Here is a 26,485-nt window from a genome sequence, read left to right as displayed (position 1 = left end):
AAGTGAAGATGTAGCTTTTCGGAATGCACTGTCGGGTCTACTTCTTCGTCACTATTGTCTCCTCTTCCTTTCCTTCATCCTCACCATCGTCTCCTCTTCCTTTTCTCCTCCTACTTCTTCACCATCGTCTCCTCTCCCTTTCCTCCTCCTACTTCTTAACCATCATCTCCTCTCCCTTTTCTCCTCCTACTTCTTTACTATCGTCTCCTCTCCCTTTCCTCCTCCTACTTCTTAACCATTGTCTCCTCTTCCTTTTCTCCTCCTACTTCTTCACCATTGTCTCCTCTACCTTTTCTCCTCCTTCTTTACTATCCTCTCCTCTTCCTTTCCTCCATCTTCACGATTGTCTCCTCTTTCTTTTCTCCTCCTACTTCTTTACTATCGTCTCCTCTTCCTTTTCTCCTCCTATTTCTTCACCATTGTCTCCTCTTCCTTTCCTCCATCTTCACCATTGTCTCCTCTTCCTTTTCTCCTCCTACTTCTTCTCTATCGTCTCCTCTTCCTTTTCTCCTCCTACTTCTTCACCATTGTCTCCTCTTCCTTTCCTCCTACTTCTTCATTATTGTCTCCTCCTACTTCTTCACCACTGTCTCCTCTTCCTTTCCTCCATCTTCATCATTGTATCCTCTTCCTTTTCTCCTCCTACTTCTTTACTATCGTCACCTCTTGCTTTTCTCCCCTACTTCTTCACCATCGTCTCCTCTCCCTTTCCTCTTCCTACTTCTTAACATCATCTCCTCTCCCTTTTCTCCTCCTACTTCTTTACTATCGTCTCCTGTCCCTTTCCTCCTACTTCTTTACCATCGTCTCCTCTTCCTTTCCTCCTCCTACTTCTTAACCATCATCTCCTCTCCCTTTTCTCCTCCTTCTTCTTTACTATCGTCTCCTCTCCCTTTCCTCCTACTTCTTCACCATCGTCTCCTCTCCCTTTCCTCCTCCTACTTCTTAACCATCATCTCCTCTCCCTTTCCTCCTCCTACTTCTTAACCATCATCTCCTCTCCCTTTCCTCCTCCTACTTCTTTACTATCGTCTCCTCTCCCTTTCCTCCTACTTCTTTACCATCGTCTCCTCTTCTTTTTCTCCTCCTACTTCTTCACCATTGTCTCCTCTTCCTTTTCTCCATCTTCACCATTGTCTCCTCTTCCTTTTCTCCTCCTACTTCTTTACCATCGTCTCCTCTTCCTTTTCTCCTCCTACTTCTTAACCACTGTCTCCTCTTCCTTTCCTCCATCTTCACCATTGTCTCCTCTTCCTTTTCTCCTCCTACTTCTTCACCATTGTCTCCTCTTCCTTTTCTCCTCCTACTGCTTTACTGTCGTCACCTCTTCCTTTTCTCCCCCTACTTCTTCACCATTGTCTCCTCTTCCTTTTCTCCTCCTACTGCTTTACTATCGTCTCCTCTTCCTTTTCTCCTCCTACTTCTTAACCACTGTCTCCTCTTCCTTTCCTCCATCTTCACCATTGTCTCCTCTTCCTTTTCTCCTCCTACTTCTTCACCATTGTCTCCTCTTCCTTTTCTCCTCCTACTGCTTTACTGTCGTCACCTCTTCCTTTTCTCCCCCTACTTCTTCACCATTGTCTCCTCTTCCTTTTCTCCTCCTACTGCTTTACTATCGTCTCCTCTTCCTTTTCTCCTCCTACTTCTTCACCATTGTTTTCATTATCATTATCATTATTCATATATACAGTGAGGCTTCCTTTTTACAATAAATCCCCAGAAACATATGCTTGTCGTGAGAGCTGATTTAATGGATCGGATGGTCAGACTATCTTAATTGATATATTGCGTACCCCAACGGCATGGATCATTGCTCATAATATAAACCACTGGTTTATCTGGTCGACATTCGATTATCGACAGGTTACCGTCATATATATTGCAGAGTGCGGCGTTAAACAACTAACATTATTCCTATAGCTAGGCTTGCTTGTATATAAGTGTCTCTTTCCTTCATGTTCTGTTGTAAACCAAATTTCTCGCTGGGCATCGAGGGAGTGTGTCAGCAGGTTCTCCGTGTCCTGTCATACAGACCCCTTGGTATAACGCTTTTACCGATCAGTAGGTGTGAGATATCGATACCAATAGACACAGTTCTACATCATACTACCTTCATTTTCGTCTTACGATGTGTGTGTGCGTGTGCATGATCAATGATACTAATCTGTTCACATCAACCCCACGATCAACGCAGAATTCAGTGGATGAAGTAATAACAATAGGTATTTCCATTCTGGCCTAGTTTGGATGGTAAGCTTCTACAAGTTTGTTCAAATATTATAAGTTGACGATTTGGCACGAAAACAACAGTCATGGTATATGTCTCAATCTGCTGTTCCTTGTTTCAAGGCATGCGCCCCGTGGCTCAGTTGGCGTCCTACTGGAACATCCCCGTGTTTGGCTGGGTCTCCAACGACCACGACCTAAGGAACAGGGACATCTACTCCACTCTTATCAGGCTCCTCGGACCCCTCAACCAGTTCTGTAAGTCTACGGAACACTGATATGCAACTATACTGTTTGTCATTCACAGTGTGTGTAGTATTCATATTTCTTTCAATTCACAGTGAGACACTGTGTTCTGGGCAATGGTAATATAAATCATTTGGGTCTCACAAAGCGCAAACAAATGATAGATTATATGTTCTGTATGCTTGTCTTGTACAATTAGCCACGACGATGCGCTACGTCTCCAGTATGTTCGACTGGAAGCGTTACGCCATGATCCACGACAAAGAAGCATCCTACAAGTCGGTGTACGAAGCTCTGGCTGGAGACGCAACCAACTTCTTCACATCCACGCACTCTGTGAGCCCGAGCATGGACGACGACCAGATCAAAGAGATCTTCCTCCAGGTCAAGAAGTACGCCCGAAGTGAGTGCTCTTTGAAGTCCAGAGAATGACTGTCCAAAAACATAACACGGCCATCAATGCTGAATACCTTCTGGGTTGGTGTAGGACGATATAAAACGTCAGTGCAAGATATTAGCCTTTATTATCCGTCGAAACCGATTCAATTTGGCGTAAAGGGCAAAAATGCTGTGAACATTATATGAATGGATCACTGAAAATTAGTGATGGCACCAGGTCTTCGCGAAAAGGGTAAGTATGTCTTGCGCCAAAGGTAGCACCTGCCACTCACACAATTTGCATAAAAAGCAAGTATCTCTTGCCTGAGGTCGCACAGCTGAACTCCTGACTTGCGACGGCGGCCTGTAAACAAACTAGGACCCAGTTCCACAAGGCGATCGTAGAGTTACAACAGTCGTAAGTCTACGTTACAGGATGGGAGTTACGATCTCCATAGCGCTACGAACGCTTTGTGGAACGGAACCCTGGCCATCAAGTGATGGACAAGAAACTCCAGTAGCACGATGAGACATGAGCTGAGTGAATCGTTTGTCAAGTCGCAGTCTAAACAAAAACCATGTCCTATGGCATGTGTGTAACCATTTGCATGATGTTTTTTTGTTTGTTTGTTTGTTTGTTTGTTGTTTAACGCCGCACTCAGCAATAGTCCAGCTATATGACGGCGGTCTGTAAATAATCGAGACTGGACCAGACAATACATTGATTGACATCATGAGCATCGATCCACGCAATTCGGATCGATGACATGCATCAACCAAGTCAGCGAGCCTGACCACCCGATCCCGTTAGTCGCCGATGTACATGTATACATGTATTCTACTTGTTACGGTCGAACATGATCACCATAATCACAGAGCGTATCACCCACCTGAAAGAGTGTGAGTGAGTATGGTTCAACGCCGCTTTTAGCAATATTCCAGCAATATCACGGCGGGGGACACCAGAAATGGGCTTCACACATTGTACCCAAGTCGGGAATCGAACCCGGGTCTTCGGCGTGACGAGCGAACGCTTTAACCACGAGGCTACCCGACCACCCCTCCACTTGAAAGATGATAGATATAATGGTCAGTCTTGTATCTGTTGTCCAGGTGCAAACCAATTTTGTTTTCTTCTGTCTTCCCAGTCATCATCTTCGCCGTGCCGTGGTTGACGATGAGGAAGTACATCCTGGTGGCTCACCGACTGGGGCTCACGACGGGGGAGTTCGCCTTCATCTGCATCAATGGAGACGTGAGTCTGTCATTCATTCTCGACGCCTACGACGACGATATCAGTGTCTCAAACAGTGTTTCTGGACAAAGTGAAATCGGTTGAATCGTCAGGACCACACATTGCACAAATTATAACGTTTCTGTTCAAAATGCAATTATGCTCTCAGAAAATTTTAATTTCGTAATAAATACACGCAAGATACTAGTTTTCTTGCATGTCAATTATTCAAAATCAATCAACAGAGCTTGGACTTTCAGTAATCATATTCATAATCATTATTTTAAAGTAATTTTATTGACATTTTACGATTGTTCAGGTGTATTCGGGCGAATCATGACTCATTCACTGCCACTATTGCTATATTCCATAAATTGCTATCATACATGTAGTAAAATGTGACGTTACCTATCAGAAACCTGACTTCTATAAATGTCATGAGACATTGAGACCAGACCAGAAGTTGTTTCCTTGTCTATAACGTGAATGGTAGGTCATTTATTGTAATGTCAGAATAGATATGAATCGGCAGCTTTTATACTGTTTTCTCTCAATCAGTGTGAGGTAAGCAGTCATCTATTGATTCGTTTGAAAAAACTTGCGTATTTCTTCAGGTGTATTCGGGCGAGACGCTCGAGGCAGATGTTTTATCAGACCGTGTGTGGCGTCGGAACGATTCCTTTGATGAAGAGGCCAAGTTTGCGTTCGAGTCCGTCATCCATGTACGTATGTCATGATTGTACCTTAACAGACAATAATTTATTCTCAACAAGTGAGCTTCTATGATATGGGCGTCAGACATGACTGCATTCAAAGGATGCACAAAGCAACATGTCTAAATGTCATTATTTTTTCTTTCAGGTTATTCTTGTTGGCCAAGAACAGCAGACTTACAAAAAGTTCAAGAACCACGTTCAGAAGATGAATTCAATGACGAATGAGTTGTGGGACATTCCCCAAGGCTCGGACGTATGTATTTCACCTGTTCTGTACCTGATGATGCACATTCGGCAAGGTTCTTTATTTCTGTCTTCTTTGATAACCTTTCACTGTTATTTTAGTAACATTCATTCCGTGATCTATCATAACTTAATAACTGCTTTGTATATCACAATGCATTATAACTTTATTACTGTTAGGTATGATGTCTTAATTTGTGCTGTGGATATGAAATGAGTGAGTGAGTGAGTGAGTGAGTGAGTGAGTGAGTTTGATTTTACGCTGCTTTTAGCAAATGGGCTACACACATTGTACCAATGTTGGGAATCGACCCGGGTCTTTTGCGTGACGAGTGAACGCTTTAACCACTCGGCTACTCGACCGCCCCTTGGATATGAAATGAACATTATTTACAGGTCGCGTTATATAGATTAGATCTTTCTGACTGCGGCCTTTAAGAACATTCACTCACTTATTGTATTCATGGATTTCGTGAAGTCAAGTATGGCATTCAAAGCACATTCAAGTACGTCATAATGAACGTCTACCCTCTTGTCTTCCAGCAACTGGACGCCTACGCCCCCTTCTTGTATGACGCCACGGTGCTGTGGGCGATCTTAGTCAACCGGTCAATTGTATTGGGAGGGGATCCAAGAAATGGAAGCCATATGTTCTCCATGGCACAAGGCGTACAGACCACTGGTGAGACCGAATCCCTCACAAATGAGGTATCTCTTTGTTTCCGTGACGATAATCCTATGACGTCAACTTGTACAAAGCTGGCAATAAATATATTCATGATATGGACCAAAAACCCCTTAGAATTTGTAAAGGTTGTCATAAATAAAGTGTTTTTGTTATTCGAATGAAAGGTTTTATGTCGACCTTCTCAACCACAGTATTTCCAGATGTTTTTGGATTATCAGTAAACAGCGAGAATTAAGTCTTATCTACAGTCGAGACCCGTTATCTCGAATCTAGCGGGACCGTGTTGTAACTTTGAGACATCCGGACATAGAGATAACGCGGCATAAACATTATATAGTAAGGCGGTCAGGACCAGAGAGTAGGTTCGAGGTATCGGTACGTTCTAGATAGCCGTGTTCGAGATAACCAGGTTCGACTGTGGGTTCAAGGCATCAGGCAGGCACCTTCTCTATGGCCCATCTGTTCGACCCCATATAACATTGATGAGTGACCCGTAGAATAGTCTTCAGCAACACATGCTTGCCGTAACAGGCGACTATGCTTGTCGTAAGAGGCGACTAGCGGGATCGGGTGGTCAGGCTCGCTGAATTGGTTGATGCATGTCATCGTATCCCAATTGCGTGGTCCAGACTTGATTATTTACAGACCGCCGTCATAAAGCTGGAATATTGGTGAGTGCGGCGTTAAGGAACAAACAAACAAACAATCATTGATGAGTTCATTGTAATACGCCTTTCTGACAAAGGATACAAACATTCTGAATACCAGATTGAAATAGGTTTCATGTCAGTACACAGTTGTTTTAAATATCAGAGATATGAAAGTCATGTTGTAACAGGTGTATATGCTGTGTCATCACATCTCCAACATTGGCAAACGTTTGGAAAATACTACTATGAGAAACCTTCATTATATATACACCAATAGCTTTTCCTGTGCTCAGTTACATTTACCGTATTTTAGCGAATTCGGTTAACGGATTTCACTGACATAAGCCAACACCACTCATACTACAATACAAAACTACAATTTAAAACGTTATTAAACAATATTAAACACGATAGCCATTAAATTAAAACGGTTGTCCATATTACACAACTCATGGTTTCTACTTGGTCATATAGGCATATTATCCTTCCTCCAGGGTCTTCCCCAACTTCAAGACAATGAGGTCCCCGCCTCTTTCTTATTCAGCGCCCAAAGCGAGGTCACTATACATTATTCAGCGTGAGGTATTCCTGGAGCAGTCACGCATATTTCACTGATACGTGTTTTACACTTCAGGTGTGACGGCTAATTTGGTTCTCGACAGCTTCTGTGACCGACTGGTCAACATCTGGTTGCTGGACATGCAGGAAGACGGCAACTTCACCACCATTACCGAGATCTACAACACCCTCAACGGCGGAATGGTTTTCTCTGTGAGTTCAGAACGTCAACAAACAGGGCAGTACGAGGGAAACTCGACACGTTCGTGGCCTCACATAAAAAATCGATCAGAATCGAACATATTCACACATTATTTCTTAATATAATCCCACTTGACGGCAATACACTAGCTTCAGCGATGCTCAAGCTATATTATGCAACCCCTGGAGAAATGAGTGAGTGAGTTGGTTTTTGTACGCCGCTTTAAGCAATATTCCAGCAATATCACGGCGGGAAACACTATAAATGGGCTTCGCTCATTGTACCCATGTGGGGAATCGAAACCGGGTCTTCAGCGTGACGAGCGAAACGACTGACACCACTCCGTTGTACTTCTCTTGTGTCTGTTTCAAGTGTTTGATCTGGATTTGGTCGATTTACTATCGTGTATGCACCACGGTCAGCAGACCAGTATGTCTAGTCCTTGTTACAAGATTATTTCCAAAATGAAACGTACGTACCGAACGAAACTGTGAAATCAGTAAATGACCACACAAGATTAATGAATAATCAACAATTTATATATAAGCACACAGAGATAGGTTTACAATAAGTCAATACATTTAGTCAATGAGAGGCAGCTACAACAAGCAACAGAACCTACAATCTATGTCAGTTCACTCACGAATGTCAAGAAGTTTTCTCTTCCGAAGGCCTGTCTCGGTTCTTGAAACCGAAATAGTTTTAGAATCTGGTAGGGATTTGGTCTTTTTAGATAGGTATCCTATCCGCACTTGGCTTGTAGATCAGGCGAGGTGACTAAAAGGCCTCGAATCGCCCTCGTATCGGCCTGATGTAGATAGGTACAACCAGCCGTCTCTATCAAGACTGCCATGTTTGTCAGCAACCAAAGGATGAACTGGCCACAACAGCACTCGACATTTTACCAGCGCTTTAATCAGTTGCTGCCACTAATCACTAAAACAAAACAATCTCTACTGCCACATAACTACTTAAACGTGCAGTTCTTGTTTCACATTCGTGTGTGTAGGGTATATAAAACTGATATATATGACAAAGAAAATTGAGTGAAACTTGCTTGACCGAGCAAGGAACCCTGTAAACCATATAGTGATACATCTATTGGGTCTTCCTTTGTTTGTTATAACCTATATTCAATTCCTTCCTGGCAGAAACTAGAGAAGACGATCAGAGTGAGATGGCCCGACGGGAAGGTGGGACAGGAGAACGCTCCACCAGACATACCTACGTGTGGATTTGAAGGGGAGAAATGCAAGAAAGGTACCTCGGAGTTTGACTCCCTTCATACTGGACCAATCTTCTTTAGGCAAATTACTTAACTACGGAAACCTGCCTGCTATTAAAACAGATTATAACGTCATCATCATGAGTAAGTGAGTTGGGTTTTATGCCACGTTTAACACTGTTCCAACGAAATCACGGCGGAAATGTCAGAGAGTTGCTTCACAAATGAGCGCTCTCATCACTTGGCCACCTCATCGTCCCGCCATCATTATGCACGCAGTAACTCTTTCACTTTTCAGTAAGAAGCTTATCATCTATTCATGCGTTTATCCATTCTGTTGTTTCCCAGATCCAGACTCCCACGACCTCGGCTACGCTGACACCATCACAGGGGCGGCAGCAGGGTCGTCGGTCGTCCTCATCATCGCCATCGCCGTGCAGGTGTCACTCAGGTGAGCATTGCAACATCGCCTACTGTACCCCTGTTCAGAAATATTCATTCCTGGCTTCATAAAGAACGTTTAGTTCAACATTTGTGTGGACGTATTTATTTATGAAAAGGTGACGTGTTGTTGTCATGGTGTTTCAGACGTTACCGACGTCGCCGGCAGCTGGAGAGTATGTTGTGGCAGGTTAAGTTTGAGGAGATAGACTTCGTCACAGCTATTCTCTGTGGCAGCGTCAGGGTAGGTAACTCCTGTTCACGTTCACCATGCTCGATACGTTCTTTCATGACATATACTGTGGTTCAGTATTAAGTGTTTATCGATTATACATTAATGCAGCTCTGATCTCGATGTAAAAGTCCAGTTCTCTCTATGATATTGATGATAAAAATATGACTTACAAATGTAACAAGATAATTCGTGATATCAGTATTGTACCATCAATCACTGCTTGTCCACAGTCTAGCTTCAAGAATCTAGCCCGTCGTTGGAATTCTAAAACCGCTAAGGGAGTGGCGAAGACACGCGATGTTGTGAGTTGTGCTGATTCCTACACAGACTCTCCAAGGTCACTTCACTGTACGGAGACTGGCACCACCATGTTTGGTTCCGTCGCCTACATCAGAGGTAGGAACCCCGTCGACTACGTCATATTGACGCATGTCCTGTTGTGTGAGTGAGTGAGCTGGGAGTAGCATTTGAACATTTGAACGTGTCTGTTTGATCACGTCTTGTAAGCCTAATGTTGGAGGAAAGCCCAAAGTGGCGCATTTCACACACGCTTGCCAGTTGGTGCAAACGGATAAAAGATCATAATGCGGGTGAATCTGGGATTCAACTCCCAATCAGCTTCTTTTCATAGCGCGGCTTTCCTCCCACTTAGCTGACACCCAGTGATACCACTGATCAAAGGAACGTTAAACCAAACTCACTTTCTCCAAATTAGTATATCATACCTCCATGTCAGAATGATGAGATCTGATTGGTCCACGTGATCTTGATTAAATACCCTGCCTTGGAGGGGAATAAATTTCTCAGCGGGGGAATAAATCTCTTATACCCCGCCACGAGCAAGTAAGGCTGAACGTGGATTTCTGAGAGGCAGAATAAATCCCTGTTACCCCGCTTCAAAATCAAAAGCCGCACAAGTTAACCTCAGCTCAATCAGACAGCTTATTTCTATCAATTTTGAAACGTCACATAGGAACACGTCGGTAAGATAAATTCGTTGTAGCAGGATCCCTCGGGGTTTTATGTGTCCCTAGTAAGGTTTTATAATCTTGTGGGTTTTGTTAACCAGGGAGCCTGGTGTCCGTCAAGAGGATGTCCAAGAACAGCGTCAGCCTCACCAAGGAGGTCCTGCAGGAACTCAACCAGGTTTGTTGTCTGTCCTGGTCGTTTTCATAACGACCTCCTTAGTCCAGACCCAGTTAATACGGACACCCCGCTTATCGGTCCATTATTCTTTGGATCGTCTCGCTATATGCAAATGTAATTGCTTTGTTACAAGTATTCATTTATCGTGAAATGTGTCTGGACGGTTTCACTTGCTTCATATTACAGATGTACTGATCATTGACATATGTGCCCAAAATAACATCCTACATTGACTTATACGTCTATGTTCTAGTTGATGGAACTGAAGAACCAGAACGTCTGTGCTTTTGTTGGCGCATGCGTAGATCCAGGAAGAATTTTGCTGCTGTGGGAATATTGTGCGAAAGGCAGCTTACAGGTACTGTTACCAGGGCGACGATTCAGAGTCGCAGGAGTCTGATGCCCGGAACTACTGAATGATCTTTTAAAAATGACCTATCTTGTGATATATTGACAAAAATGTCAAACTCTAAGTACCCTTAACTATCACCATCAGGAAACAAGTGTGTTTCCTGGTCACCCCAAAAAATTGGTTTGCGATTGGATCAAGGGTTCAGTTCAGACAATTTTTTAAAAATATTTCTGGGACATTGCAAGGGGACATCAGTAAATCAAAACAGTACCACTGTATACTCTATCCCCTGCCTAATAATTTATGTCAACTCTTGGTGTTCTCAGAATACCATCTGGTCCTCTCTCGTTTCCTGTAATTCTTGTCAACTCTTGGTGTTCTCAGGACATCATCTGGAACACGAACATCAAGCTGGATCAGCTCTTCAAGTTCGCCCTGTGCCAGGACGTCGCCAAGGTAAAGTGAGTGAGTGTTGTGAGTGAGTGTTGTTGGGTGCCGCAGTCAGCAATAAACCAGCTACCTCACGGCGCCTGTATCTGAACTTGACAGCACTAATTTAAAGCATGAGGATTACCCAGTCACCGAGCCTGTGGGTTCGAATCCTGGTTCGCCCCGATTATCTTTCTAGGTTTGTCAGCACCATAGCCGTGCCCGTGGGTTTCACCGAAGTGGTAAACGTCTGAGACGGGCATTACTTAGGGTTTACCTCCCACATTAAGCTGACACGCCGCGACATAACTGCAATACTGTTAAAAGCGGCGTAAAACCCAACTCACTCACTCACTTAAGGAATATTATACACTCCACCCTGGATTCCTTAACATGTCATTGGTCATATCGGGCCAGGGTCAGGGTCAGGGTCAGGGTCAAATAACAGTACATGTTTTAAGTAAATTAAACTAAAATTGGAATGCATGCAGACAACAATATTGGGTAAATACAATGAGCATCCACTTCAATCAGATGTATTGCGGAAATGGAAGCAAGGAGTCTGACCATGAGTGTGATGAACTATGAATATTTATATGTATTTTTCAAAGGGTCTGGAATACATCCAAAAAAGTCCTGTAAATTACCATGGCAACCTGAAAAGTTCCAACTGTGTCGTGGACAGTCGGTGGACATGTAAACTCACGGACTTCGGGGTTCCTAAAATCAGATCGATGGACAAGGCGTCGATACCCTTCGAGGAGAACGCAGACAGTGAGTGTAGTAGAAGCGATGGATGTGGGCCACTGTAGTCTGGATCTATGAGGATGTTATGCAAATAGACACAGTGGGTGTATTGGAATATAACAGATGAATTCAACTCATTTATATATAATTTGGCATTTTGATAACATGACATTCATTCATATCATTAGTGACCATTTTATAAATTTTTGCATGATTTAACATGATCCGTATTTTTTATGAAGATAAGATAGCAGTGTTAGCTAAAAATTGCGTTGGTGGTGATGATGTTGGTGATGATGAACATAATGATAGTGCTACTATTATGTGTAGGACATAGTCCTCCAATTCACGATGATCGTCTCCGTGGTCTAGTGGTAGAGCGTCTGCCTGTAGAGCAGAAGGTCCGGGGTTTGATCCTCGGCCGCGTTATACCAAAAGACGTTTTAAGATGGTACTTGTTGTTACCGTGTCTGGTGCTCGGCGTTTAGGAGCTAAAACAAGTACTGGTCGGCTCGGAGTCAGTGTACTGTGTCTGAGTGGGGTACTCATGTTCAACTGCGGCGTGGTATCTCAGTGGGCTAGCACTATAAAATCGGCATCAGTCCGGCCCGATTGGAACCTCAAGTGCGTATGAATGCCACCGTGTGAACAACCATTTAAGGTCTCGTGTGATATTAACGTAAAGCACGTGCAGAGCTAATCGCAAGAAGCAGTGTTTTCGGCATGGCAGAGAACGACTCCGACAATGGCGTTTTCATCTATCAAAAGCCGCTTTACCAGCTCGTGAATGTCCGTCAGTGAGTGAGTGAGTGATTTGTGTTAAGCGCCGCTTTGAACAGTATTCCAGTTGTATCACGCACGGATTTAGTACTGACAAACCTCGAAACATAATCGGGACGAACTAGAATTCGAATCATGGGTTTCTGGCGTGCCCAATGGAGACAAGGCGTGCCCAATGGAGACAAGTCTGCTTCGCCTCAGACCCACCATTCAGTAGAAAATTACATCTATAGAGCAGTATATAAATAAACACTCCTGGCTGGAGGGCCCATTGATCCCATCTATTTCTATTAATGGTGAGTTAAAACCGGCGTTAAACCCAACCAACTCACTCACTGACTGGTTAGTGTAGGGTGCGCTTCCCAAGGATCATAAACATTTATTATATACTTCAGTGTGAAAGACGAAGACAAAGATTTCCGAAGTTGCATTGAACATTACACTATATATTCCACTACAGTGAACATGACACTTGATATTTCACTGCTGTCAACATAACACGTTGACGGATTTATAGTCATACAAGAGTTACATCCCCTCAAATTGTCTCCCTTTGTCGTAAGTGTCTGGCCCGTAAACAAACTGTTGACTTACTTTTTACGTTAGTTCCACATTGACAAAGAATAACAATGACAGATGGTCATTTATGGAGTAAATATCGCTTCATTCCGTTCGTTATTCTCTTGAAAATGTTATGTTATAAACTGAATTTCTCATATAACTCTCGTCAATCGAGATTGTTCGTTTTGCAAAGCACATTTTTTGTTACTTGACCAGCGTTTATTCTTTCGCTTCCAACAGCGGTCTCGTTGTTTTCAAGAATATATTTTGTTACAGTTGATTTTGTATTGAATCATATCTATATGTATGATACAGAATTTTCGTGACCCTATTTTTATTACTTTTGTTGACATTTTTATGATTTTGCATACACGAATCTACCTTTTGAGTCGCAAATACAAGGGTTGGTGAACCGTCCCTGTGTGTCAGGGAGTGAGAATTTACGTTTCAAGGTTTTACATTTGTAATGAAATAATTTACTTTTCCAATATACTTAGCAAAAGGTATACCAAAATAGGTTATTCCATGTGCCTCGTGAAATATCATCTTCTTTCCCCGCGTCACTCGATGAGAGAAATATTATTATCTAGGGTGAATATTAGTTGACTGTTGGAGGGAATTGGAAGATGTAAAAACACATGACTATTTGCTACTAAAATGTCTACTACTACTACTACTACTACTACTACTACTACAACTACTACTACTACTACTACTACTACTACAACTACTACTACTACTACTACTACTACTACAACTACTACTACTACAACTACTACTACTACAACTACTACTACTACTACTACTACTACTACTACCACTACAACTACTACTACTACTACTACTACAACTACTACTACTACAACTACTACTACTACTACTACTACAACTACTACTACTACAACTACTACTACTACTACTACTACTACTACTACTACTACAACTACTACTACAACTACTACTACTACTACTACTACTACAACTACTACTACTACTACTACTACTACAACTACTACTACAACTACTACTACTACTACTACTACTACAACTACTACTACTACTACTACTACTACTACAACTACTACTACTACTACTACAACTACTACTACTACAACTACTACTACAACTACTACTACAACTACTACTACTACTACTACTACTACAACTACTACTACTACTACTACTACTACTACAACTACTACTACTACTACTACTACTACTACTACTACAACTACTACTACAACTACTACTACTACTACTACTACTACAACTACTACTACTACTACTACTACTACTACAACTACAACTACTACTACTACTACTACTACAACTACAACTACTACTACTACTACAACTACAACTACTACTACTACTACTACTACAACTACTACTACTACAACTACTACTACTACTACTACTACTACAACTACTACTACTACAACTACTACTACTACTACAACTACTACTACTACTACTACTACTACTACTACAACTACTACTACAACTACTACTACTACTACTACTACTACTACTACTACAACTACTACTACTACTACTACTACTACTACTACTACAACTACTACTACTACTACTACTACAACTACTACTACTACTACTATATATTCACTAATCTTGACAATCGCCTTACAGAGGACCTATGGACGGCCCCTGAGGTCCTGCGAGCCGACAGGAACATAGATTTTCAGAAGGCGGACATATACGCCATCGGCGTCATCATGAAGGAGGTGTTCACCCGGTCCGGCCCCTACACCGAGTACCCCTTCTTCTGTTCATCAGGTATGTCCTTATACCATTCCTCTGCTTGGTTCGTACACGGAGTACCACTTCTACAGCTAGGTCTGTACACCGAGTGCCACTTCTTCTGCTAGGTCCGTACAGCGAGTACACCTTCTACTGCTAGGTCCGTACATAGAGTACACCTTCCACTGCTAGGTCCGTACGCGGGGTACCACTTCTTCTGCTTGGTCGGTACAGCGAGTACACCTTCTATTGCTAGGTCTGTACGCGAAGCACCACTTCTACTGCTAGGTCCGTACACGGAGTACCACTTCTAGTCCTAGGTCCGTACGCGGAGTACCTCTTCTACTGCTAGGTCCTTACACGGAGTATCTCTTCTACTCCTAGGTCCGTACACGGAGTACCTCTTCTACTGCTAGGTCCGTACACGGAGTACCTCTTCTACTCCTAGGTCCGTACACGGAGTACACCTTCTACTGCTAGGTCCGTACACCGAGCACCTCTTCTTACTGACCCTTGCGATGTGTTATGTCTTACCTGAAAACGGTATGACACGAAGGGCGATTTTCAACTTTCAAGTAGTCAACTTTACCCTTGTGTCCAGCAATATTCCATCAGCTCCAGCCTTTTTGAGATACAGTCGAGCAGGTTCTTTCTAAATAAATTTGAAATAGCGTCATACGAGTCTTGCTCAAAAGTTGTGCGATCATGGTTACAACACGTATGGCCAAAGTAAAGCTCTCACAATGTTCTATGGTAGACTTATGGAAGATATTTCCAAATATGACGCCTCAGTGACCAAAATGTCCCATACAGCTCCTTATTTTGACTTGTGCCATATGTTCCCGTGTGTTTCAGGTTAACATTTGACTTGCCTTGCATGTGTTTGCTTTTGCATGAGTGTCACCGGTGGAGCAGAATACGCTCACCTTTTCGCGAACACCTGGTATCATCACTATTTGATAGTGATTCTTAAACACATGCTTATGACATAGTCGGATTTTGGGCTTTCAGTAGAGATCCTTCATGATCATGGATACGTTTCTTAATGCTTTTTATTAATGTATACTGGCTATGTGATCGCAGAAGTCGTCCGACGAGTTCGTGACCCTCCGTCGCACAATCGGTTCCGTCCGTCGGCAGCACGTGAGCTTCGCCAGCATCCTGACCTAGCGGCCCTGATCGAGGATTGCTGGAGTGAGGACCCCAGTGCTCGTCCCTCCGCCCCGAGGGTAGTCAAGTCTCTCACGAGGATCAATCCATCCAAGTATGTTATCAGATAAGTAATAGCTGGACACACTACTGCCTTTTGTCCTAAATACTCAGATCGCATGGCCTCATACACGATCGCCAACCACGAGATAGTATAAACGGGCTACCTTGGAAAGAAACACTCCACAATTCTCAGCATTTCCAATTTCAGCAGGCACCAACATGTAGAAACAGTATATATAATATAATAGATACAATTTACCTGCGGTTTGATGAGAACGTGTATAGTGTTTGACTATGATGTAACCATAGCAGTGCATAGACACAGGTTGTTCCGACACATGACCAAGACCTGACTTATTATGTATTCTATGGTTGTTCAGACACATGTCCAAGACCTGACTTATTATGTATTCTATGGTTGTTCAGACGCATCACCAAGACCTGACTTATTATGTAATCTATGGTTGTTCCGACGCATGACCAAGACCTGACTTATTATGTATTCTATGGTTGTTCAGACACATGACCAAGACCTGACTTATTATGTATTCTATGGTTGTTCAGACATATGTCCAAGACCTGACTTATGATGTATTCTATGGTTGTTCAGACGCATGACCAAGACCTGACTTATGATGTATTCTATGGTTGTTCAGACACATGACCAAGACCTGACTTATTATGTATTCTATGGTTGTTCAGACACATGACCAAGACCTGACTAATTATGTATTCTATGGTTGTTCAGACACATGACCAAGACCTGACTAATTATGTATTCTATGGTTGTTCAGACACATGACCAAGACCTGACTTATTATGTATGCTATGGTTGTTCAGACACATGACCAAGACCTGACTTATTATGTAATCTATGGTTGTTCCGACACATGACCAAGACCTGACTTATTATGTATTCTATGGTTGTTCAGACACATGTCCAAGACCTGACTTATTATCTATGCTATGGTTGTTCAGACACATGTCCAAGACCTGACTTATTATCTATGCTATGGTTGTTCAGACACATGACCACGACCTGACTTTTTATGTATTCTCTGGTTGTAGACAGTTGTCCAAGACCTGACTTATTATGTATTCTATGGTTGTACAGACACATGTCCAAGACCTGACTTATTATGTATTCTATGGTTGTACAGACGCATGACCAAGACCTGACTTATTATGTAATCTATGGTTGTTCCGACGCATGACCAAGACCTGACTTATTATGTATTCTATGGTTGTTCAGACGCATGACCAAGACCTGACTTATTATGTATTCTATGGTTGTTCAGACACATGTCCAAGACCTGACTTATTATGTATTCTATGGTTGTACAGACACATGACCAAGACCTGACTTATTATGTATGCTATGGTTGTTCAGACACATGTCCAAGACATGACTTATTATGTATTCTATGGTTGTTCAGACACATGTCCAAGACCTGACTTATTATGTATTCTATGGTTGTTCAGACACATGTCCAAGACCTGACTTATTATGTATTCTATGGTTATTCAGACACATGTCCAAGACCTGACTTATTATGTATTCTATGGTTGTACAGACGCATGACCAAGACCTGACTTATTATGTAATCTATGGTTGTTCCGACGCATGTCCAAGACCTGGCTTATTATGTATTCTATGGTTGTTCAGACACATGTCCAAGACCTGACTTATTATGTATTCTATGGTTGTTCAGACGCATGTCCAAGACCTGACTTATTATGTATTCTATGGTTGTTCAGACACATGTCCAAGACTTGGCTTAAGATGTATGCTATGGGTGTACCGACACATGTCCAAAACTTGACTTATGATGTATGGTATGGTTGTACAGACACATGTCCAAGACTTGACTTATGATGTATGCTATGGTTGTACAGACACATATCCAAGACTTGACTTATGATCTGTGCTATAGTTGTACAGACAAATGACGACAGCTTGACTTATGATATATGCTATGGTTGTACAGACAAATGACTACAGCTTGACTTATGATATATGCTATGGTTGTACAGACACATGTCCAAGACTTGACTTATGATATATGATGTGGTTGTACAGACACATGACGATGATCGACAACATGATCGCCATGTTGGAGAAGTATGCCAACCATCTGGAGGAGCTTGTGGCGGAGAGGACGAGTGAGTTGGACGCGGAGAAGGGGAAGACGGAGAACCTGCTGTACAGGATGCTGCCACAGTGAGTGACACGTGGGGATAAGGTATGGGGGGAGGGGGAGTACATGATGCTGCCACAGTGAGTGACACGTGGGGACAAGGTATAGGGGGAGGGGGAGTACAGGATGCTGCCACAGTGAGTGACACGTGGGGATAAGGTATAGGGGGAGGGGGAGTACAGGATGCTGCCACAGTGAGTGACACGTGGGGACAAGGTATAGGGGGAGGGGGAGTACAGGATGCTGCCACAGTGAGTGACACGTGGGGACAAGGTATAGGGGGAGGGGGAGTACAGGATGCTGCCACTTTGAGTGACACGTGGGGACAGGGGATAGGGGGAGAGGGGAGTACAGGATGCTGCCACAGTGAGTGACACGTTGGGATAGGGGGAGGGGGAGTACAGGATGCTGCCACAGTGAGTGACACGTGGGGACAGGGGATAGGGGGAGCACGTTGGGATAGGGGGAGGGGGAGTACAGGATGCTGCCACAGTGAGTGACACGTGGGGACAGGGGATAGGGGGAGAGGGGAGTACAGGATGCTGCCACAGTGAGTGACACGTGGGGACAAGGGATAGGGGGAGGGGGAGTACAGGATGCTGCCACTTTGAGTGACACGTGGGGACAGGGGATAGGGGGAGAGGGGAGTACAGGATGCTGCCACAGTGAGTGACACGTGGGGACAGGGGATAGGGGGAGAGGGGAGTACAGGATGCTGCCACAGTGAGTGACACGTGGGGACAAGGGATAGGGGGAGGGGGAGTACAGGATGCTGCCACTTTGAGTGACACGTGGGGACAGGGGATAGGGGGAGAGGGGAGTACAGGATGCTGCCACAGTGAGTGACACGTGGGAACAAGGTATAGGGGGAGAGGGGACCTGCTGTACAGAACGGACCTGCTGTACTCTATTCTTACTAAGATTGAAAAAGAGGGGATTAAGGGAGGTCGGGTGGATTAGGAAGGTGACACAACTCCTACTGTGCAGGACTCAAGACACAAACTCATCTTCTCTCTATAGTCCATCCTTCGAGTTGCAAAAGAATCTTACAATATTATTCTGGCTCATAAGATTCGTTATACATGTAATATGAAATGGTTTGCTTACGACAAGACAATGCTTAGTGTTCACTGTTATTTTCCCAGGTCCGTGGCCGAGGACCTCAAGTTGGGTAAACCGGTGAAGGCGGAGATGTTTGACCAGGCTACGATATACTTCTCAGATATAGTGGGCTTCACCAAGATCTGTGGCGAGAGTACACCCATTGAGGTAATAGCGTTAGCATCCCAAGCGATATACTTCTTAGATATAGTGGGCTTCAGCAAGATCTGTGGCGAGAGTACACCCATTGAGGTAATAGTGTTAGCATCCCCAGCGATATACTTCTTAGATATAGTGGGCTTCAGCAAGATCTGTGGCGAGAGTACACCCATTGAGGTAATAGTGTTAGCATCCCCAGCGATATACTTCTCAGATATAGTGGGCTTCAGCAAGATCTGTGGCGAGAGTACACCAATTGAGGTAATAGTGTTAGCATCCCCAGCGAGATACTTCTCAGATATAGTGGGCTTCACCAAGATCTGTGGCGAGAGTACACCCATTGAGGTAATAGTGTTAGCATCCCCAGCGATATACTTCTCAGACATAGGTGGCTTCACCAAGATCTGTGGCGAGAGCATACCCATTGAGGTAATAGTGTTAGCAACCCAAGCGAGATACCTCTCAGATATAGTGGGCTTCACTAAGATCTGTGGCGAGAGTACACCCATTGAGGTAATAGTGTTAGCATCCCCAGCGAGATACCTCTCAGATATAGTGGGCTTCAGCAAGATCTGTGGCGAGAGTACACCAATTGAGGTAATAGTGTTAGCATCCCCAGCGAGATACCTCTCAGATATAGTGGGCTTCACCAAGATCTGTGGCGAGAGTACACCCAATGAGGTATTACAAGATGTCCCACGAATCCACACAGTGACTAATTTACAAGCAGCTTTCAGTTACCTTCACAATGACAGGATGATGTCACGGATATGTAGGCGATGTTTAGCCCAGTTCTCGACGCATTTGCTACAAACAGGTTATGCCATGCACGTTGTCAAATACCTTGTCTGTGATCGCGAACCAATCTGATTTGACGAAAAACGAAAGAACGTATATTCATCTGGGCAAAACTCAGCCGTAAACCTTCTCCCAATTCACTACATGGGGAGTTAGAGGGGAGTTGTTTCTAGAGTATTGTAATGGTCGCTTGTACACCGGTGCAGCGATGGTACAGGAAGTGGAAAAAGGTGCCAGCTGTGAGGTGCTTGGTGTGAACTCTTCCCAAGGGACACCACTCCACCAACCCCATGAACTTCCGTTTCGTTCATGTCATCCTTTCGTTTTCGTCATATTCATTATATTATTGTAACTCAACCGACGGAATTATGAAATTGGCAAAATTACGTCAATAGGTCGTTTCTCTCGCATCTCAAAGTCTCAAATGAGGAAAGAATGTCTGGTTGTGGAGCAGATGATATATATAGAGAGAGAGAAAAAGCACAGTTAAGTTCTAACTCTCAGGCACAATGTAGTTATAATTAAATAAGTGTAGTAAGATTGAACACAGTTTTAATTGGCTGGCGCTTTCAACTGGTACATGTTACAACTTCATGTTCGTTATTCAGTTATGGCCTGATGAGACTCGTACGTGGTACGAGTTGAACGCGCTAGCCAGTTAAAACTGTGTTCAAACATTTACATTTGACCCCTGAATAAAGTTCTCCGTGTGCTTCCAGGTCGTCAACTTCCTCAACGCACTGTACACACTCTTTGATGACATCATCACTCACTATGACGTGTACAAGGTAGGGGTGATGGATTTTCTTGTTGATACCGTCTTTAACATAATTCTGTCGTCTCTCTGTCGATGATGTATTCGGTTACCAAAATATTTTTCAAATCTCTAGGATGTTTATTCTTCAAAATTTTAGGTACGTATGTGACCTATGTGTAAATTATCGAGTCTGGACCAGACAATCCAGTAACTGACATCATGAGCATTGGGATACGATGATATGCATCAACCAAGTCAGCGAGCCTAACCACCCGATCCCGTTAGTCGCCTCTTACGACAAGACGACGGTTAGAATTGTCAGTAAAGGGTAAACGATTATATGTGAAGATAGGCATGTGGGTTGTCAGAGGCTATACATTTGGTTTTGCAGACACAACAGACACTGGGATTATCAATCAATAGCAAAGTCACAGAAACAATATTGGGCAAGGTGTTGAGTGATAAAAGATACGCTCGTCGATTCTCGGAGATAGGGACACAATGTGTGAATCATATCCATGCTAAGCAGCGTAACATACTTCTTACTTACTCACTCACTCCCGTTACTCTCTGCTTCTAGGTGGAGACAATCGGGGACGCCTACATGATAGCAAGCGGTCTGCCGATGAGGAACGGCGACAACCACATCAAGGAGATCGCCGACTGTGCCATGGACATCCTCGCCTCCACCGCCACCTTCACCATACCTCATCTACCAGACAGACCCCTCAAGATACGTATAGGTCAGTAGGGAGGGGGTACAGGGGGTCCTTCAGCTAACCGTCCCATTGTCACTGGACATATATGTGTTTTCAGTGTTGAACGTCCAAGGATCGGAGAAAAATGCAATATTTTTCAAACAATCGGTATCGCAATAACATCCATCGATGGCCGCGTTTGTATACCAGATGTACGATCAAACTGGCACAAGAACTTTCAGATAGATTCAAGGTGAAGGTGAGGTGAAATGGGGTTTAACGTCGCGTCCAAGATTATTGCACTTATATCGTGCTGTGTATGTATGTGTGTTTGTGTGGCTGCTTGTACTAGTCTGGATTGATGCCGATTTATAGTGCTAGCACACTGAGATACCATGCCGCAGTTTAACATGAATACCCCACTCAGACACAGTATACTGACTCCGAGCCGACCAGTCCTTGTTTTAGCCACTTAATGCCGAGCGCCAGGCAGGGTAACAACAAGTACCATCTTTATCGTCTTTTGATTTGACGCGGCCGGGGATCGAACCCCGTACCTCACGCTCTCCAGGCGGACGCTCTACCATCAGACCACGGAGGCGGTCCAGAGGCCGCTGTATGGCCGCTGAATGGTCTGTTGTGAGCCATTCGAACAGTTGTGATTGGACGTCACCACGTACCGATATTATCCATCTGACGTCACACGCGGTCTGTCACTTAGTGGACGATAATCTGGTCACCTGATGATGCTCCTGAAGCTGCAAGTGTTGGACACCAAAGTGTCTGGCATCTCGTGGCATGCTCCGTCCAGCTTCAGTAAGAACGACTCTCCTCATCCAGTTTTCCATGAGGTTTTTGTGTCAAACTTAAAATCATACTGCAAAACCACAAGCTATTGTTTGAAACCAGATACCAAGGTTCAATGAATCAATCAAAACATTCTCAAACCTTCAGGTAGTAATAAGGAGTGTTCCACATTGTATGCATTTGTTTTTCTTTTTGGTTTGTTTGTTTGTTTGTTTGTTTGTTTGTTTGTTTAACGCCGCATTCAGCAATATTCCAGCTATATGACGGCGGTCTGTAAATAATCGAGTCTCGACCAGACAATCCAATGATTGACATCATGAGCATCGATCCACGCAATTGAGATACGATAAAATGCATCAACCAAGTCAGCGAGCCTGGCCACCCGATCCCGTTAGTCGCCTTTTATGGCAAGCATGGGTAGCTGAAGACCTATTCTACCCCGGATCTTCAGGGGTCTGTATGCTTTTGCCAGAGATGTTCGAGCAATTATCGCAAGTTGCGTTTCGGTGAATGTTATGATGTGAAATAAAATAGAACGTTATCAAATTAAAACTTAAGTTATTATTTTACATCATTTCTGTTTCATGATATCGATCTTTGAACATCGCGTTTCTTTTGGAGCTGAGTATATATTACATGTTCATATGATCACTCCGGAGTTCGTTTATAAGTAGTAGGGGGCACGGGTGGCCCAGTCGTCGCTCTGCAGAGTTGCGTCCCTTGATTGATCATAGAAACCTATGATTGTGGGTTCGAATCTCGGTTCGCCCCGATTATGTTTCTAGGTTTGTCAGCACCATACCCGTGCTTTTGGGTTACACCGAAGTGGTAATTGTCTAAGTCCTGCATCACTTTGCTCTTTCCTCCTACACGCTGACACGCTGTGATATAACTGGAATACTGTTAAAAGCGGCGTTAAACACAACTCACTCACTCACTCGTAAAGTAGTAACCGTTCAAAGCGTTATATATGACCTAAGTTTTATTGACTATCGATAGATGATGACCTTTCATGGTATTGCAGACTATATACAATATTTTACTTCCACTTCACCACTTCACACTTCAGGAATCCACACAGGGTCGGTGGTTGCAGGAGTTGTTGGTCTAGCGATGCCTCGGTACTGTTTGTTTGGAGACACGGTCAATGTGGCCTCCAGGATGGAGTCAACCGGGTTCCGTAAGTTGATTACAGAGACATGTCTTTATTAGTATGGAGTGAAATCTTTGGACAACTTTTGAAGTGAGGTGAAATGGTGTTCGTAGGTCATCTTTTAACGGCTTTTGAATTGATGCTTCCGGGGATCATGTCAGCTTAAATTAGGAGCAAAGCCCGAAGTGAGGCAGGTCACAGACGTGAGTTCGAATCCCGATTCGTCTTGATTATGTTTCTAAATTTGTCAGCACTATACCTGTGCTCGTGGGTTTCATCGTGAACATATAAGCCCAGCTTCGGGCTTTCCTCCCACATTAAGCTGACCACAATGGTGACATTCACGCATTCACTCACCAAGCGCAATCCACTGATATTTCACGATATCATTTTTAGACGATCTGCAGTAACCTGTCTTGTCTAATATCAAACTCTGCTTGTGTCGAACAACTATCTTTTCGTACGAACTTCGAGAACTTTAACTGTAGAGTAATAATCATTATTTTCAAATTCCATAATTAACAATTCATTATACGAATTAGTAACAGGCCAAATCACCACACAGTTATTTTGACACTTGGCGTAACGATACTATATTGTATTGTCATAAAGTTATATACAAGTCTCTGTTTTTAGCCATGAAGATCCACCTGAGCTCAGTCGCCCATGACAAGCTGGTGTCTCGGTTCGCTGGCTACCACTTTTACGACCGGGGCGAGATCCCAGTGAAGGGCAAGGGCACCATGACCACCTTCTTCCTGACCGGGAGGGACGGCTTCACCAAGGTCCTGCCCCCTGCTGACCAGGACGTCCCGGGGTCCCCGGCAGGGAAGTGGGGGACACCAGAAGACCGTCATCCCATGCTCCTGCCCAGTCTGTCGGACTGTGGCATCCACACCAGAGAGGTCAGCCATTCTGTCCTGGTGTCCATGCCCATACTGACCGCCGGGGAACATGTGAAGGACAACCAGGACGGTCCTTACCCTGCCAGCTGTACCGCTCTGTCTCAAGGAACGTCAGATCATGACGTGTGTTCTCCCGATCTTATGACACGAAGAACGTATGTGAAATCCAGTGTTCCACGACGGAAAGAACCTATACATGACGTTCATGTCAATGTAGTGACGTCAAGGTTTCACACCATGCCACGTGCTTCCTCACATGTACTTAGAGGTGCGGAACAGCATTCCACAAACACAAACCTGGTAACGCCAGGAAGCCATGGGTCATGTCATGTGGCCACGCGTGTCAATAGCGTACCAAATTCAGGATATTCGTCTCACAGCATCCCCAGAACACTAGAAGCACAAGATCAACGTGATGTGACCTCACTGGTAAATATTGTAACAGAGTCAGGACCTTCACCTCAGAGTAACCCACCGACGCAAGGAGAAGATTCCTATGATGTTATCCCGCAGGTAAACAGTGTTACGGAGCCAAGAAGTTCTGCTCACTGCAATAATATGACGACGGAAACACAGTCGCCATATCTTACCTCGCTAAGTGTGACAAGAACAAGACGTTCATCTCAGGGCAACCCCACGACGTATAGTACTAGGGAGCCACTCACTGTAAACTCTCACACTTATCAACCAACACTTGATGTTCCCTCCAGCAGTAGAACATCACAGACTGAAGTTTCAAACTCGTCCTTGACCAATAGCCTAAAAGAGCCGACACATCGGGCGCCAGGACCTAGGTCTAATTCAGTTGTGGGTGTTGTCAACATGGCGTTTGAATCAAAAGAGGATCGAAAATCAGCAGCGGGCTTTACGATGAAAAGTGCCACAATTCCACGCTGTTCTAGCAGAGCTAGAGCGTTGACCCCGCATTTGACATCACACATTGACGTGGACATGTATGATGAAAAACTAAAGCGACGAGTGACCCGTGTTGTTGAGATCACACCGTTATGACCAGCGGTAGCTCGGTTGTTGATGTGTGAGGTTGAAGGGGAGAGGTGCCTTTCCAGCGGAGATAGAGGGATGGAGGTTCTGACATGTCTTGCATGAAGTTCTGAGAGTTCCAAATTGCTTTATGACACATTCATGCAGGAATTTCAGGGATCGTTTGGAAGATTCCAAGAGGGATATGAGATTGCAGGAGTTTGAGAAGAAATTTGCACGTGTTAGCAAACTGTTCTTGACATTCAAGAAGCAGGGTACACGTGAGTGTTTTGGAGCAGTTATACTAACACGTGTGTTCTGGACTAACACGTTTAACTGAAACGAGAATCTGACACTTGAAACAGAAGACGACCATCAACACGTGTGTCCTGAATATTGCAGAATTCTACACGTGATGAACTTTATGTAACTCCCGGTGAATTCAACATGTCCAGGTTAGGACGTCTGGCGATGATGACTTGATGTGCTGTGCAGATGGTCATAAGTTTACCTACATTTTGTATACACGCAACTTGTCGACTGTCACACAGCAAACCAATCACCCAAGCCATGCGGCCATCAAACATTTCTCCTTGTATTATCATGCATAGATTCCTGTGTCCACGCCCTACATCCAGCCAGCTATATATTAAATAAACCGCTACACATAGATTTACCACGATTTATTTAGCCGATGTAACACTTATCACATTTGAATATCAGTGACTACATTAATAAGTAAGGTCACGCCAGAGATGGGCTTAACACATTGTACCCACGTGGGGAGTCGAACCCGGGCCTTCGGCGTGATAAGCGAACGCTGTAACCACGAGGCTACCCCACAGCCGACGTGGCGACTGGCGGGATGAGGTCGTAAGGCTCGCTAATGCATGTTATC

General features: G+C 43.9%; 1 protein-coding gene across 2 annotated transcripts in view; it reads left to right on the top strand.

The window, feature by feature from the left end:
- Positions 1-26,263, top strand: part of LOC124149776 (atrial natriuretic peptide receptor 2-like) — a 47,548-nt gene extending 21,285 nt beyond the window's left edge. For both annotated transcript variants that reach the window (XM_048386640.1, XM_048386641.1), the window contains 23 exons: positions 2,350-2,484; positions 2,672-2,875; positions 3,999-4,105; positions 4,699-4,806; positions 4,946-5,053; positions 5,587-5,725; positions 7,016-7,152; positions 8,293-8,401; positions 8,715-8,817; positions 8,955-9,051; positions 9,273-9,438; positions 10,112-10,188; positions 10,442-10,546; positions 10,925-10,996; positions 11,581-11,743; positions 14,708-14,854; positions 15,902-16,082; positions 18,111-18,251; positions 19,374-19,497; positions 21,006-21,074; positions 21,624-21,786; positions 23,618-23,728; positions 24,338-26,263. In XM_048386640.1, coding sequence (XP_048242597.1) covers positions 2,350-2,484; positions 2,672-2,875; positions 3,999-4,105; positions 4,699-4,806; positions 4,946-5,053; positions 5,587-5,725; positions 7,016-7,152; positions 8,293-8,401; positions 8,715-8,817; positions 8,955-9,051; positions 9,273-9,438; positions 10,112-10,188; positions 10,442-10,546; positions 10,925-10,996; positions 11,581-11,743; positions 14,708-14,854; positions 15,902-16,082; positions 18,111-18,251; positions 19,374-19,497; positions 21,006-21,074; positions 21,624-21,786; positions 23,618-23,728; positions 24,338-25,617 — 4,046 coding nt within the window. In that variant the 3' untranslated portion in view covers positions 25,618-26,263. The remainder of the gene's footprint in view (positions 1-2,349; positions 2,485-2,671; positions 2,876-3,998; positions 4,106-4,698; positions 4,807-4,945; positions 5,054-5,586; positions 5,726-7,015; positions 7,153-8,292; positions 8,402-8,714; positions 8,818-8,954; positions 9,052-9,272; positions 9,439-10,111; positions 10,189-10,441; positions 10,547-10,924; positions 10,997-11,580; positions 11,744-14,707; positions 14,855-15,901; positions 16,083-18,110; positions 18,252-19,373; positions 19,498-21,005; positions 21,075-21,623; positions 21,787-23,617; positions 23,729-24,337) is intronic.
- Positions 26,264-26,485: the final 222 nt, after the last annotated feature.

Source organism: Haliotis rufescens, unplaced genomic scaffold, assembly GCF_023055435.1.
Source record: "Haliotis rufescens isolate VD_foot unplaced genomic scaffold, xgHalRufe1.0.p SCAF_6, whole genome shotgun sequence".
NCBI lineage: Eukaryota > Metazoa > Mollusca > Gastropoda > Lepetellida > Haliotidae > Haliotis > Haliotis rufescens.
The sequence above is the reverse complement of the archived record's forward strand: the minus strand, read 5'-3'. Positions and strand labels throughout refer to the sequence as shown.